Genomic DNA, 16,344 nt, shown 5'->3' with positions numbered 1-16,344 from the left:
AGCAGTACCGTTAGCCGTTTCCATAGGCGGTGTTCACTCGAAGGCGAGCTCATTCTTATACTTCTATTGTTTCTGCTATATTCGATATACCCCAGTAATTTCCCACTTAGCTATGGCGCTTGTTGCTAAGCGTTGTCATGTCGCCATGTTCATGGCGACATGACGACGACTGCATAAAGACGATGCAGTGACAACGACCGAATGGCGGAGAAGGAACGACGACGATGGAAAGACAAATACAGTATAACGACGAAGGGACCACGTTAATGAAGAAATTGATGGACAATGGGATGATGAGGACCATGGGACGGTGAGCGACTGCATGACGACGGAAGACGTGACGACGGCGGTATGACAACCGAATGACGAAGCTGTAACGATGACAATGGCACGCCGACGTCGGCTTGACGGCGACGGTATGACGACTAACGGATGCATGATAGCAATTGTCTGACGGCGACGCAATGACGACGACGGCATGACAATGCCGGAATAACGATTGAATGGCTACACCATAATTAGAATGGGGCGAAAAAGCAGGAACGGAGTCGATGGATCGACGTATTGCGATATGGCGACTATAGAATGACGTTAATAAAGAGATGACGATGGTAAAACGACAGCGTGACAAAGAAAGTATGACAACAATGGTATGACGGTGACTGTCATGACAATGGTGACACGAGAGTTGGTTGACAAAGCTAGAGTGACGACGATGGAAAGAGGGTGACGACATCACGACGAGGGTTGGACGACAAATGCATGACGACGACACGAGAGATGAACGAGAGAGGGAGATAGATTACTCTCGTGTTCGTCTGTGTTGATCGATGCATGGAACCACGACTAGTATTTAAGATGAGCCTTTTCTGTGTAGCGCGTTCTCTTGCACTTGAATATTTTCATCCCGACGCGGTTGTTTTTCGGATGCTTGCTGTGCGATTCTTGGGAACTGACAGAGACGATGCGGGTTATCCGTTCGCCATAATTCTTGCCCAGAGAAACGCACTTTTGCGCCCTTGCATAGGGAGTACGATATTCGACGAAGCGCAACTAAATTATACCCACGCAAAACCATGTAATTCGTTAAATTTCACTGCGCAATAAGCGGTGAGCGTGTCACTTAACTTTTACCTCTAAATCACTAAGCAGATCTCAACACATTGCCAAGCGTTGTGTACAAGCGTATCAGCTATTATAAATGTTATGCGCTTTAATTCTGTCTACATGGCCCGGTGCAGTGCCCTTACACATTCGCAGTTGACTCAGTGCAATTTGAGTTAAACAGAACCAATTAAGGGAGCGCACTGAAAAAACGCCCTTTACTGTTAAGATCCTTTTACATTTGCCGCACAGCACACACGGGAAAATAAAAAAAGAGAAGGAAAAGCTACACAAACATGCATACAAGTTCCCGAGACATCGTCGCGATACGAAAACAAGAAAACGCCTCCAGAAGCCGGCACTTGGAGCTTAGATTTGCGAAAGTCAATCGCATCTGAAGCAGTTCGATTCGCCGCCGGGTACTTCAAATAACCCTGGCCAAGATGAGTAAGCTATTCAATAACCGACACGCGAGCGTCGCTCATTAAATGGTACAGTCACGGTCTCAAACTTACAATTGCCACAGCTGGGAACACTCGGCCTCCTTAGACGGATCGGTGAACTGGCTGGCTAAATACCTCTGCACAGTGCTCGCCACCTTGGTGCGGCTGTAGGCTCCCTGAGTGTTGAGCGACGAGCAGGTGTCGTCGGCGTCCTCGTAGTCCAGGTCGTAGATGGCCACGCCGAACTCCAGCTTGGTGTAGTTTGCCTTGAGGAGGCAGAGCTTCTTGCACAGAGTCTGCTCGTTGTCGTACACGAACATGCGCCGCGTCGCCTGGTCGTAGGCGCGCATGGCGTACTGCTGCACCTCGTGCAACAGGTTGTTCGAGAAGGGCGGCGTGTCGCACACCTCGGTGTAGCTGCCGTAGTAGGGCCCCTGGCTGCTCGTGACGCAGGGCGCGAAGATCTCGGCCCTGACGTTCGGCTTCAGCGTGGACCAGCGACCCTTCATCGAGACGGAGATGGAGATCCGTGGGCCGCCGGCTTGCGAAGCAACGGCCGCCAGGGCTCGCGCGGCGTCGTGCAAGTCGTGTTCGTCCGGAAACCCCGTTGGCTTCTGCAGTATGGCTGGTGGCGTGGCGATGCACCGGCTCTTCTCCGGATCGCCCCGCAGCTGGTGGCCCAGCGAGATGAACAGGTCCGGCTTGAAGGTATTCTTGAACTTGTTTTTGAAGTAGTCGTTCCACGCGCTGGTGGCGGAAAGCGCGCCCAGGATGACGTACGAGGCGTTTCCCGAGGTTCTCGCTACCTTGGCGACATCTTCGAGCGCCTTGAGGGCCACGAACACCTCGTCCATTTGGGCATGAGTCACGCCGTGCATGGGACAGTCGATGATGCCGAAGTGAAACAAGTTGTGACTCCAAAAAACTTCCAGGGAATTTTTCGTCAGATCACTGACGAGTTTGTTGCGATGTTGGAAGGCGAAACCCACACCATACTGCGATTTGGTGCGGTCGGCTTTCTGCGCTCTCGAGAGGACGGAGTATATGTCGTAGTCCCAGTTTCCGAAAAGCGGATTGCGATTATTCTTGTACATCGAGTCGTAGAAGATGTAGTCGCACAAACCATCCGGTGGATAGACGGTGCCGCCGCCTGTCTTGTTACCGAAGGTGCACAGAAGCGAGATAGGTTTTATGGAGGACTGTGTGAGCGGAGGTGGCGGAGTAGGCCGAACTGGCGGAGGCGGCGGAGGTGGCCGAGCAGGACGAGTTGGCGGAGGAGGAGGAGGTGGTGGAGGGCGTTTAGTTGTTGGAGGTGGCGGAGGAGGTGGCGGAGGAGGTGGTGGAGGACGTTTAGTTGTCGGAGGAGGCGGAGGAGGAGGTGGTGGAGGGCGTTTAGTTGTCGGAGGAGGTGGCGGAGGGCGTCTAGTTGTTGGAGGAGACGGAGGAGGTGGAGGAGGCGGAGGAGGAGGTGGTGGACGGCGTTTAGTTGGCGGAGGAGGAGGTGGTGGAGGGCGTTTAGTTGTCGGAGGAGGTGGCGGAGGGCGTCTAGTTGTCGGAGGAGACGGAGGAGGTGGAGGAGGAGGTGGTGGACGGCGTTTAGTTGTCCGTGGAGGCGGAGGAGGCGGTGGTGGACGGCGTTTAGTTGTAGGAGGAGGTGGTGGAGGGCGTTTAGTTGCCGGAGGAGTCGGAGAGGGACGTGGTGGACGGCGTTTAGTTGTCGCAGGAGGCGGAGGAGGGGGTGGCGGAGGGTGTTTAGTCGTCGGAGGAGGTGCTGGACGGCGTTTAGTTATCGCAGGAGGCGGAGGAGGAGGTGGTGGAGGGCGTCTAGTTGGAGGAGGAGGCGGAGAAGGAGGTGGTGGAGGGCGTTTAGTTGTCGCAGAAGGCGGAGGAGGCGGAGGAGGCGGAGGAGGAGGGCGCTTAGGTGGAGGAGGAGGCGGAGGAGGTGGTGGTGCAGGGTGTTTAGATGTCGGTACAGGCGGAGGACGTTTAGGTGGCGGAGGAGGCGGAGGAGGAGGTGGTGGAGGTCGTTTCGTTGTTGGAAGAGGCGGAGGAGGTAGACGAGGAGGTGGTGGAGGGTGTTTCGATGTCGCAGGAGGCGGAGGAGGAGGTGGTGGAGGGCGTTTACGTGGCGTAGGTGGCGGACGTCTGGGAGTCACTTTTTTCACCGTAGTTGTGGTGACGGGTGTAGTAGTAGGCTTAGTGCGTATAATAGGAGACGGCCTCGTTGTTAGCGGTCTTGGCGTTCTAGGCGGTGACCTGGTCATTGTAGGGCGAGCGGTCACCGGTGGCGACGGTGGCGCTTTCGTTGTGGGGTGATCAGTAACCACTGGCCGTGGCGGGGAACGGACAACGGGCGGGTATTTCGTCGGATCTTCCACGCCATCGCCGTCACCACCTCCACCTGAGTCAGCATCTTCGAAGACCTCCACGCCTCCGAATAGGAGTAGCGCGATGGCTATGGCGATGATGCACGCCAGGACGCAGCACACAACGGCGACGAGAGTGACGCTGCAATCCTCTTCACCTTCGTCAGTGTCGGCAGAACCGGTCAGGGTCGACACTTCGAGGGTCGACTGGTCGACGCCGGATGAATCCCACTCGCTGTCCATCCGCCTGCTGTACTACATGAGTTGCTTCTGCTTGGTGTGGTCTCTCCTTCTCCGGTGTACCGGAACGGCGTTCTTTTCTACGTGGATCGCTGGAACGCAGGAGGCCGCGACGCCAGCGCACGCGAATGCTCTCGCGAGGCTTGCGCGTTTTCTTCTTAAATTACGGCGCTTACCCGCTATACGCGCATAGAGTTACTACAAAAATTACGACACGAAACTAAATTTTGTAAGAAGTAAATGCCTCAATTTGCAGTTATTGTTCAAGTGTGCAAAGTTTTATTGCCTTCAGAATTTAGAACAAAAATATTATTGATTCGAAATTTAGGCCAACGAAACACATCCTATCTTGACGTTTCCGCAGCATCAAAAGGAAACGAGGAAGACTCTGATTGCCTCAAAAATGGTTAAAACCCATGAGGCGAAACTGCCAGACACGGATAAAGAAAACAGCTATGAAGAAATAAGAAAATCTAAATGAAAAGAAGGAGAAATAAAGAAGGTAATTATGCTGATTCAACGCAGAATTTGGAGTCTATCTAAAGGTGTATGCTTTCGAGAAGCGGGCAATTCAACGCGGCACAGCTGTTCGTCTTCTGCAGTGCGTTTCACCGCATAAGCAAGTACGTTTCGGCCGGGGCAACCAGCAATACCGGAAAAAAAAATAACCCACCACGTGACCCATGTGATCCGCTCGACCGCGGATTACGCTCTCCGAAATAGGCCCACTTTTTATCATGCAATCCCCGGGATGTTCATTGCATAGAACCTCATACAGTAAACTCTTATGTTTCGTTACACCACGCCCGCGGGACGCTTCTAAAGAAACAGGCCTAGCACAAAAATTAAAATAGATGCTGTCCTAGACCCAACCTCGAAGAACAGTTGTTGGCTGTCCAACGGGCCCGTGACGCGGCGGAGAGGCTCGGCCTCTCTGTCCCGACGTAGGAGCGGCCTAGGACCCTATATATATATATATATTCCAGATACTGTCCTTGGTGCCATTGTTTGGTGACCATAATATGTAGTCACCAAACAATGATAGCAGGACAGTATAGGGCAAATTATCTGCAGTTCCTAATTGAATTAAATAAATCATAAATAAATGGAAATGAAAGTGGATGAAAAAAGAACTGGCCGCAGGTGGCATACGAACCCATGTCTTCGCATTGCGGGTGCTTCGCATTACGGGGGTGGGCCATGGTTTTCTGGACTTGAATGCACAACGACGACGGCAGACGCACATCCTGCCCACAAACCCCAGTCCCCAGACACCAACAACAATTTTGCCATCCCAGGAACGCCTCCGCCTCAGCGGAGGCGTCTATAGGTTGTTTTCCCGCCCACTTTCAGTGGTATTTATGATCTGTCTACTAGAACTGGAAACAATTTTCACGCAGATATAACGCCTGAAGCAGAAAGCATGTGTCACAACCGCCGCCAAGGCCGCGAGTGGTGGCTCTGGGTAACACTCCCAGTATGTTTCTTTTTTTCATTGTTTGTTGGCTTCTTATGATATGGTCAATAAAAATCGGGTCCCTCGCTTACCTTTACTCTCGTTCACACACACATACACACATACATACATACATACATACATACATACATACATACATACATACATACATACATACATACATACATACATACATACATACATACATACATACATACATACATACGGAGTCAACTGAGAGTGTACTAAAGTTGTTGGGCTTGTTGGTATATCATGATAGAGGCAAAAGGCGTAGCGCATCAGAAACAGTACAAAGGAGGACCACAGATGACACACACGTTTGGCGCTAACTTTCAACGACCGGGTTCGCCTCGTGATAACATCGTCCTCCGGCGCCACACGCTGCGTGTGCTAGCGAAGGCGTGTCACTGTAAGGGTCAGCCGACGATGAAGGCTCAATCTCGCGTGCGAAAGGTGAAAAAGGGGGGGGGGCGGAGCGCGCCGTCTTCCGTCGCTCGCATGGCACCGGGGAGGGGAGGGACGGGAAGGGGGATGTTGCACTTCGACCGCGCGCGGTTGCTCGGGCTTTGCACCTTGAACGCGATCTGCTTAGGGGGCACAGTCTAGGTGGACCGACGGATGGCAGCTATGCGTGCGCTGTGTTCTCACCGCTCAGTTTACGTTGAAACGATAGATAGCACGATGGTCACTTCGCTTGCTGCTGCTGCCGCCATTCCTCACGCCAGCGTTTTGACCGCGAGCGTCCGCGGACATCGAGTGTGCTGCGTTCATGTTTGCCTGTGCGAGCTGACACCATGCTTGTTAATTTAGCTTGTAAGCGAATGTGCACAAAAGGGCGCTCTACTCCGGCGGCTGCTTCGTATGGCACGGCCGCGAGCGTCCTGTTTTGAATACGACCTGCGGTGCAGACAGTCTAGGCGCACCGGCGGCCGAGAGCTTGGTATGCCCTATATCACCCACAGGCTTGCGCGTCTCCCGCGTTCACGAAGTGAAACGTCACTGTCTGTTTTTGTTCCCGCTTCTTGTTTTCGTCTCTGTCCACGGCGATCTGTGCCGCAGGTCTCCAGTAGGGTGCCTTGATGCGCGCGGCCCCATGCGCTGCGCATCAAGGCACCCTAACGTTGATCTATGATCTATAATGTACGCGAAAGGCTTAGGGAAATCTGTCCTGCTTGTTTTGTTTAGCAGACATGTCGTCTCACCAAAAGTTGTGATTTACCACAAAGCCGCAATGTTTCATATTGCACTAATGTAGTGCAGTCTTCGAGATGTCGACTAAGAGCTATATCAAATCATTCCTGTGTAACTTTACTGCTGTACTGTGCTGTACATCCTATCCCTTTTATCTGCATTCTAAACAAGGATGTGGAAACCTTATACGATTGTCCGAGCGTTTGGCGACGATCCGCGCATCCACTCCGCAGCACATTTTGTCCAGGGCTTCTCTCTACAGACACAGCACCCACAACGGCACCTTCATGCAAAACAAACTTGAGAAGAGCAACGAATTAAAAGAGGACGTTGTAAGCAATTACCCCTATAAAGCACGTAAACATATCAAAGCGGATGACTTTATTATTATTCCATCACTATAGTATGACAACAATGGTATAATGACTACTGTGTGACGAGAGACGGATGAAAAAGTAAGAATGACGAAAATGGAACGATGGCGACGGCATCGCGACGATGGTATGACAACGAATGCATGAAGACGACACAACGACGACGGTGGCCTGACAACGGTGTGAGAACAATTGGATGGCGGCGAGTGTATGAGGACAATGGCGTGACGAAGACTGCATCACGAAGCGTGTGTGACGACGCTGGCGTGACAACGACGCCATGACGAGAGTCCGAAAAGCCCGTGGCGATATCGTGGTCCCCAAATAAACGTGCATAGATCGCGAGTAACCAGCTTTTGTACAACGGTTTGTGTTGCTGTCGCCGTTTTTTGTAGATCACCATTCTCGCCAAACTTTTATGCTGTGGCATAAACATCAGTTGCAACTCTTCCTCAATTACAGCTCCGATGCGTCAATCCAGCTGTCAAGGAGACTCCCCATCCGCAATCTGTTTATCCCAACCAAGAGTGAGATCTTAGTGACATGGAACGGCTGGGGTCACGGGGTCGGCGCAATAGGATAGATAGATAGATAGATAGATAGATAGATAGATAGATAGATAGATAGATAGATAGATAGATAGATAGATAGATAGATAGATAGATAGATAGATAGATAGATAGATAGATAGATAGATTAAGCCTGCCTAAAGTACTCTAAGAATATTAATCGCATTAATATGTCCAATGCCTGACATGCGGCCTACGTAACTTTTGTGTGGCGCCTTCAGGCTGTTACACTCTTTCCCCCCTACCACAATGTCCTACCGTTCCCCGGTGCAGCTTTCAGCATGCTAGGGAAGACGAAAGGAAAAAGAAAAACGCGCTGTGGTGCGATAACAGCTCTCAATCACCTTTACCTCCGTTTATACTTGAAGATTAGAAAAAAAAAAGAAGCCACAGGCTTGCGCGGCACACGCAGGACAGTCACAGCGCAAACTGAAGGAGTGTCTCCATATAAGACCGTCGTAAACTGATTGAACACCGCATCTGCAAGTATTAACTGTATTACACGTCGTGCTTTTATTTGCACACATTTATTGGAACACATTCAGGTGTGCTTTATGGTCAGAGAAGTAGGTCGAGAAGGACATTCAGCGGGGCAAGAGGGTGCTTCGATGTTTATAAATACAAAGTCAAAACTAGAACTGGTGTGCGAAGAGCTGCATTCTGTATTTGACACAGTGTACGAACCAGGCGTTGTGTCGATCCTTCGTGTTTACATTGAAATCTCTCAAAAAAATTAGGGGCACATCATCGAGAGGAAGAAAAGTATGTGCCAAAAAGTTCGCAATCGTCCTATGTTGAGCGTCTGGCGACACATCCACTGAGGCAATCACAATGACCTCGGAGTTACGCACTGCACCCACGTCGGCAAAGTATACGTCCGGGGCTCTTACGAGTTTGAATGGCACACACACATTTTCCCGTTCGTATATTGCCACACCTGAGGCCCTGCACGCTGTTCTTATTTGATGACACGACGCACCTGCAGCCGGTGATCTCATTTGGACGACCCCATTTCTCGGAGAAACATAGTAGGGACACTCGCATTAAGATGTAATCGTGCATGACGTCAAGCCTGTGTGCAGTCAGAGAACGTACGTTGACAGAGCAGGTGGCAGATCGGTGGGGTTGATCGAGCAGTAAAAAGAGAATGAGCATGATTGTGTCAAGGCGATGTTGTTTGAGTCTATGGAGTTGGTCACGCAGTGCTCGATTTGGGTTTTCGGCGGTTTGATAAAACGTGAAGTCGTCTTCAGTATTCGTGATGTAAAGGCTATCAAGCAAAGTGGCTCAGCCCTTTTTCACGTGCACAAGTTTCTGGGGTTCACATTTGTTACATTCGTAAACAACGCTAGTAGATGTACCACCCTGAGACTTATCGATTGTTATTGCACTAGAGTGCACCACGGGAAACTTTGTGCGGAGACATGTTATGTCAGCCTGTTTAATTAGTTCCCTCTCGGGGCGGACCGCGCTCCCCACTTCACTACGCAACGGTGCTGCGTTTAGCCGTGCCACTCTTCCAGTGGCACGACAGTTGAACATGAGCCACAATCTTTTTGCGAGTTCCGAATCGCCTACCTGAGTGGGGGCAAGGTCGTCAACTGCACCATTGACCAGCCCGTCCATTACGTGTATGTGGACGGTTATCACATACTCCGAAACTCCCTGTCCTCATTTTCGTCTATCGCTCGTAAGAGTCTGCGCGGCGAAGCTCCCGGGCCTCAGTTTTGGCTGCTCGCATGTGATGCTCAACACTTCGACGTTCCCGGTCCTCATTTTCGTCTGCTCGCACGTATAAGAGTCTGCGCGGCGAAGCTCCCGAGCCTCAGTTTCGGCTGCTCGCACGTGATGCTCCGCACTGCGAAGTTCCCGGTCCTCATTTTCGCCAGCTAGCACGTGAGGGTGTGAGCCGCGACGCTTCCGGGCCACATTTTCTGCTGCATGCACACGAGGGTCTTCGCGGTGAAGGTGCCGGGCACTTGATCGTCTCGGCGGTGAAGCTATCGGCCGCATCTTCAGCAGCAAGTACTAGAGAGTCTTCGCGGCGAAGTCTCTTTGCACTGTTTCTTTCGAAAATCACATCGACGGCGACCTGCGGCTTATGGTGCTCTCTGCACGGTGGTCTGTTCAGCCCGAAGTTGCCTAATTGCAGCCGCGCGCGTATACCTCTACGAGCGGCTTCTTCAGCAGCGGTTCGTACTTTTCGAGGAGGCGCCATAACGCGTTGCGAAGAGGTAACACAGGCAGCAAGACTAGGCGGTGCACATGTCACATCCCTTGATACGTGTCACGACACGATGCTAGTGGAAACGGGAGGGTCCAAAGCACTCAATCCGCAGGAACTGTAACGCGATTGGTTTGGTTTGGTTTGGTTTTGTGCCTACAGATATGGCTCAACTCGCTACGGGAGATCGGCCATGAATCGGGCGGCAGTATGAAGAACGGACCATTCAATTTCGCGCGCTAGTGACACTTCTTGTTCGCTATGCTTCTTCCAAGTGGCGATATCTTTTCCTTTCACCATTTTCCTTGATGCACTACAGACGCGCCATTTTCCTCCCTTTCTAGGGATGCATCTTCCCAATGGCAAAATTAAGCGTGTGCATGCAAGAAACACCAAATGACGAATGAATTGGGTAAACATGGCTTTATACGCATCAAAACATGTAACTGCAATGCAAAATGAGCACGTATCGATGCTACGCGGCAGGCCAGTGAGATCGCGTGACTTCTCAGCTGCACTGATGACACAATGGCACGACGACGTAGGATTGACGAGGACGTCGACAACTGACAATAATGACAATGAACGGATGCACGATAGCATATTTCTGACGGTGACGCAATGACAGCGATGGCATGACAACGCCAGAATAATGATTGAATGGCGACACAATAATCAGGATGGGATAAAAAAAGCAGGAACGAAGTCGATAGATCGACGGAGAGTGGTATGACGACTATAGAATGACGTTACTAAAGTGAAGACAATGACAAAACGACAACGTGACCACGAAAGCATGACAACAGTGGTATGACGGCGACTGTGTGACGACAGGGGTGAGATGAGAGCTGGGTGACCAAGTTAGAGTGAAGTCGATAATTGGACGACAAATGCATGACGACGACATGCGAGATGAACGTGAGAGGGAGATACGTCCCTCTCGTGTTCTTCTGTGTTGGTCGAAGCATGGAACCACGACTAGTATTATCAATGGGTCTTGTCCACGTAGTTTGTGTATATTTACAGTGAATAAAACAATAACTAAACATCAAATTTTATTTTTTTATTCAGTGTGTCAAACGCTAGCGCGTTCTGTTGCAGTTGCATATTTTTGTCCTGACGCGCTTTTTTTGTGCTGCTTGCTGTGCAAATGTTAGGAACTGATACAGACGATGCCGGTTACGTCCGCCACAATTCTTGCCCCGAGAAAGGCGCTTTTGCGCAGTCCCAGAGGTCGTAGAATATTCCCCGAAGACCAATTGAATTATGGCCACTGCGAAATAAGCGGTGAGCGTGTCACTTAACAAATTACTTCTAAATCACTTGCCCCTCATGCCAAGCAGACCGCAATACATTGCCAAGCGTTGTATACAAGAGTATCAGCTATTATAAATATTAGGCGCTATAAATAATTATGTCTACATGGATCGGTGCAGTGCCCTTACACATTAGCAGGTGAATCAGGGCAGTGTGAGTTAAACAGAACCAATAAAGGGACCTCCCTGAAAACACGCCCTTTACTGTTAAGATCTCTTTACATTTGTAGCACAGAACACACGGGAAAAGAAAAAAAAAAGAGAACGAAAACAAGCAAAAGCCACCAGGAGCCGGCACTTGTCAATCGCATCGGAAGCGGCTCGATTCGTAGCCGCGTCGGTCAAATAACCCCGGCCAAGATGAGTAAGCTGTTCAATAACCGGCACGCCAGCGTCGGTCATTAAATAGATCAGTCACGGTCTCAAACGGCTCATCGCCACAGCTGGGAACACTCGGCTTCCTTGGAAGGATCGGTGAACTCGCTTTCTAAATACCTCTGCACAGCGCTCACAACCTGGGTGCGGCTGTAGGCTCCCTTAGCGTTTAGCGACGAGCAGTAGTCGGCGGCGTCTTCGTAGTCCAGGTCGTAGATGGCCACGCCGAAGTCCACCTGGCTGTACTTGGCCTTGACGAGGCAGAGCTTCTTGCACAGGCTCTCCTCGTTGTCGTACACGAACATACTCCGCGACCCCTGGTTGTAGGTGCGCATGGCGTAGTGCTTCACGTCGTACAACAGGCCATTCTTGTAGCGCTTATCCTTGCACACCTGGTCGTAGCTGCCGTAGTAGGGCTTGGCGTCGATCGTGGTGCAGGGCGCGAAGAGCTCGACCGTGCCGTTCGGCTTCATCTTGATCCAACGACCCTTCATCGAGACGGAGATGGAGATATGTGGGCCGCGAGGCAGCGAAGCGACGGCCGCCAGGGCCCGCGCGGCGTCGTACAAGTCGTGTTCCTCCGGAAACCCCGCCGGCTTCTGCAGTATGGTTGGCGGCGTGGCGATGCACTGGCTTTTCTCCGCATCGGCGCGCATCTGGTGGCCCAGCGAGATGAACAGGTCCGGCTTGAAGGTGTTTTTGAACTTGGCTTTGAAGTAGTCGTTCCACGCGCTAGTGGCGGACAGCGCGCCCAGGATGATGTACGAGGCGTTTCCCGAGCTTCTCGGGATCGTGGTGACGCCTTTAAGCGCCTTGAGTGCCACGAACACCTCGTCCATTTGGGCCTGAGTCACGCCGTACATGGGACAGTCGATTATGCCGAAGTGAAACACATTATTCCCCCAGAAAACTCTCAGGTTGTTTGTCTTCAGCTCTTTGATGAGTTCCTTGCGATGTGAGAAGGCGAAGCCCATACCGTACTGCGTCTTGGTGCGGTCGGCTTTCTTCGCTCTCTTGAAGATAGTGAACATGTCTTTGCCCAACCGTCCGATAAGCCGGTTACGATTATTTTTGTACATCGAGTCGTAGAAGATATAGTCGCACAGACCATCCGGCGGAAAGATGGTGTATTCGCCTGTCCCGCTACCGAAGGTGCACAGAAGCGAAATAGGTTTTATGAATGACAATGTGAGCGGAGGTCGCGTAGTAGGCCGAGTAGAACGAGTTCGCGGGGGAGGAGGAGGTGGCGGAGGTGGTGGTGGAGGGCGTTTAGTGGTCGGAGGAGGCGGAGGAGGCGGAGGAGGTGGCGGTGGTGGTGGAGGGCGTTTAGTTGTTGTAGGTGGCGTAGGAGGAGGTGGTGGAGGACGTTTAGTTGTCGGAGGAGGTGGCGGAGGGCGTCTAGTTGTTGGAGGAGGCGGAGGAGGAGGTGGTGGGGGGCGTTTAGTTGTCGGAGGAAGTGGTGGAGGGCGATTAGTTGTCGGAGGAAGCGTAGAAGGTGGCGGTGGTGGTGTGGGGCGTTTAGTTGTTGTAGGTGGCGGAGGAGGAGGTAGTGAAGGACGTTTAGTTGTCGGAGGAGGTGGCGGAGGGCGTCTAGTTGTCGGAGGAAGCGGAGGAGGAGGCGGTGGGGGGCGTTTAGTTGTCGGAGGAAGTGGTGGAGGGCGATTAGTTGTCGGAGGAGGCGGAGGAGGTGGCGGTGGTGGTGGAGGGCGTTTAGTTGTTGTAGGTTGCGAAGGAGGAGGTGGTGGAGGACGTTTAGTTGTCGGAGGAGGTGGCGGAAGGCGTCTAGTTGTCGGAGAAGGCGGAGGAGGAGGTGGTGGGGGGCGTTTTGTTGTCGGAGGAGGTGGTGGAGGGCGTTTAGTTGTCGCAAGAGGTGGTGGATGGCGTTTAGCTGGAGCAGGAGGGGGTGGAGGGCGCTTAGTTGCCGAAGGAGGTGGTAGACGGCGTTTAGTTGTCGCAGGAGGTGGTCGACGGCGTTTAGTTGTCGCAGGAGGCGGAGGTGGCGGAAGGCGTTTAGTTGTCGGACGAGGTGGTGGAGGGCGTTTAGTTGTCGCAGGAGGTGGTGGAGGGCGTTTAGTTGGAGGAGGAGGTGGTGGAGGGCGTTTACTTGTCGGAGGAGGTGGTGGACGGCGTTTAGTTGTCGCAGGAGGCGGAGAAGGAGGTGGTGGAGGGCGTTTAGGTGGCGGAGGTGGCGGACGTCGCGGAGTCGCTTTTTTCACCGTAGTAGTGGTGACAGGTGTAGTAGTAGGCTTAGTACGTATAATGGTAGACGGCCTCGTTGTTATCGATCTTGGCGTTTTAGGCCGTGGCCAAGTCACTCTAGGGCGAGCGGTCACTGTTGGCGATGGTGGCGCTTTCGTTGTGGGGCGAGCAGTAACCACTGGCCGTGGCGGCGAACGGACAACGGGCGGGTATCTCGTCGTATATTCCATGTCATCTTCGTCACCCGAGTCATCGTCGAGCAGTTCCAGCCCTCCCAATAGGAATAGCACGATGGCTACGGCAATGAGGCACGCCAGGACGCAGCACACAACGGTGACGAGAGTGACGCTGGAATCCGTTTCACTTTCCTCACCGTTCGAAGAACCGGTCAGGGTCGACACTTCGAGGGTCGACTGGTCGACGCCGGATGTATCCCATACGTTGTCCATCATCCGGCTGCTGTACTACATGAGTGGCTTCTGCTTGGCGTGGTCTCTCCTTCTCCGGTGCACTGGAATGGCGTTCTTTACTTCGTGGATCGCTGGAACGCAGGAGACCGCGACGCCAGCGCGCAAGAATGCTCTCGCGAGGCTTGTGCGTTTTCTTCTTAAATTATGGCGCTTGCCCGCTATACGCGCATAGAGTTACTACAAAAATTACGACACGAAACTAAATGTCGCAAAAAGTAAATGCCTCAATTCTCAGTTATTGTTCAAGTGCGCAGAGTTTTATTGCCTTAAGAATTTAGAAATAAATATATATTAGTCATTCAAATTTTAGGCCAACGAAACGCATCCTATCTTGACGTTTCATCATCATCATTATCATCATCTTCATCAGCCTGGTTACGTCCACTGCAGGGCAAAGGCCTCTCCAATACTTCTCCAACTACCCTGGTCATGTACTAATCGTGTCCATGTTGTCGCTGCAAACTTAGTAATCTCATCCGCCCACGTAACTTTCTGCAGTCCCCTGCTACGCTTCCCTTCCCTTGGAATCCATTCCGCAACGCTTAATGACAATCGGTTATCTTCCTTGACGTTTACGTAGCATCAAATAGGAACGAGGAAGACTCTGATTGTCTTAAAAATGGTTAAAACCCATGAGGGAAAACTGCCAGACACGGATAAAGAAAACAACAATGAAGAAATAACAAAATCTAAAAGAAAAGAAGGAAAAATAAAGAAGGAAATTATGGTGATCCAACGCACAATTTGGAATCCATCTTAAGCTATATGTTTTCGGGACGCGGTCAATTGAACGCCGCAGAGCTGTTCGTCTGCTGCAGCGCGTTTCAGCGCATAAGCAAGTACGTTTCGCCCAGGCCAATCAGCAAGACCGGAAAAAAAAAAAAAAAAAACCCACCACGCGACCTACGTGATCCGATCGACCGCGGATTAGGCTCTCCGAAATAGGCCCACTTTTTAACATGCAATCCCCGGAATGTTCATTGCATAGAGCCTCATGCATCATTACTTTTCGTTGCAGTATATCTAGTACCGGCTGACCTTCCTCGGCAACAAGCCGATCCAGCATACGGGAGGAACCTCGGTAAAGAAGGCATAGAAGTTTTAGCTTTTATAAAAAATTTATAGGCCCACACGCGCATATCCGTCGCACTGACGATATTCAGGTAGCGTTCGTTTTCCCACTGTGAAATTCCGTACGGAAAAGAATACCGCGTGTGTGCGTGTGTGTTTGAGTGTGTATGCATGTGTGTGTGTACGTGTAACAAGAAAGAAATAAAGATAGATAGTTCATTGAGGGAAAAAAAGGTATGCGTCCGCAGGACCCGCTCAAATCGGCCTACTCGTGCTCGCTTTACAGTGAAACCGTTAGTGCGAAAGTGGTCGATTAAGTTACGAGAGGATCAAATATAAACGCGAGCTTTGTTGTAGAGTGCGTTCCATCGCTGCCACGCGAATACTTGTTAGATAGTTGCTCAAGAGTCGCGCGATGTTACGATCGGCCTGCAGGGGTACTGACTTGCAAACCTTTCACAGCCCGCTGCAGTTGTTTCGATCGTCCTGCGGTGCTAGCGACCTTCGAATTCTTCCCAGCCCGCTGCGACGAGTCGTTTTGGAGAACCAACAATGCGCCTCTTCGGAGAACCGACGACTCCAGCTAGGCTAACCGACCATGCACCTCCTTCGGAGAACTGGAGACCACCCCAAAGTTAATCAACCTTGCGCCTCCTTCGGAGATTCGGCGACGCCTGCAAGGCTAGCTACGTTCGGCGGACCGAGTATTGCTACCTGATTCGCTGTCGCCTTCACGGTTTAATTCATTCAAGAGGACTCCTAGAAAAGGGGGTTTTGCGGTGCCTTTTCGCGGCCCCCGGAATTCGTCACAGTCTGCTGACAGTCACGACGGCTACCCGAGAAGTCAGCGCTAGACTCAAGAGGCGCCCGCTGGGGTCAAGCGTGACAACCCATGTGTACGAGGACCCGTTGACCTCAGTGTGTT

The 16,344-nt window shown here is 51.7% G+C and overlaps 2 protein-coding genes across 3 annotated transcripts in view; both read right to left on the bottom strand.

Moving 5' to 3' along the window:
- The window catches only part of LOC142575710 (uncharacterized), a 279,479-nt gene that overhangs the window by 205,755 nt on the left and 57,380 nt on the right, over positions 1 to 16,344 (bottom strand). The gene's annotated exons all lie outside the window — the stretch shown is intronic.
- Positions 1,334 to 14,438, bottom strand: LOC142573801 (uncharacterized). The gene is made up of 2 exons (XM_075683053.1): positions 11,743 to 14,438; positions 1,334 to 4,163 (listed from the first exon to the last, which is right to left on the bottom strand). The coding sequence occupies exons 1-2, from the start codon at positions 14,328 to 14,330 to the stop codon at positions 1,616 to 1,618; spliced, it is 5,136 nt and encodes a 1,711-aa protein (XP_075539168.1). The 5' UTR covers positions 14,331 to 14,438; the 3' UTR covers positions 1,334 to 1,615.

This window comes from Dermacentor variabilis, chromosome 3 (genome assembly GCF_050947875.1).
Source record: "Dermacentor variabilis isolate Ectoservices chromosome 3, ASM5094787v1, whole genome shotgun sequence".
Lineage (NCBI taxonomy): Eukaryota > Metazoa > Arthropoda > Arachnida > Ixodida > Ixodidae > Dermacentor > Dermacentor variabilis.
The sequence above is the reverse complement of the archived record's forward strand: the minus strand, read 5'-3'. Positions and strand labels throughout refer to the sequence as shown.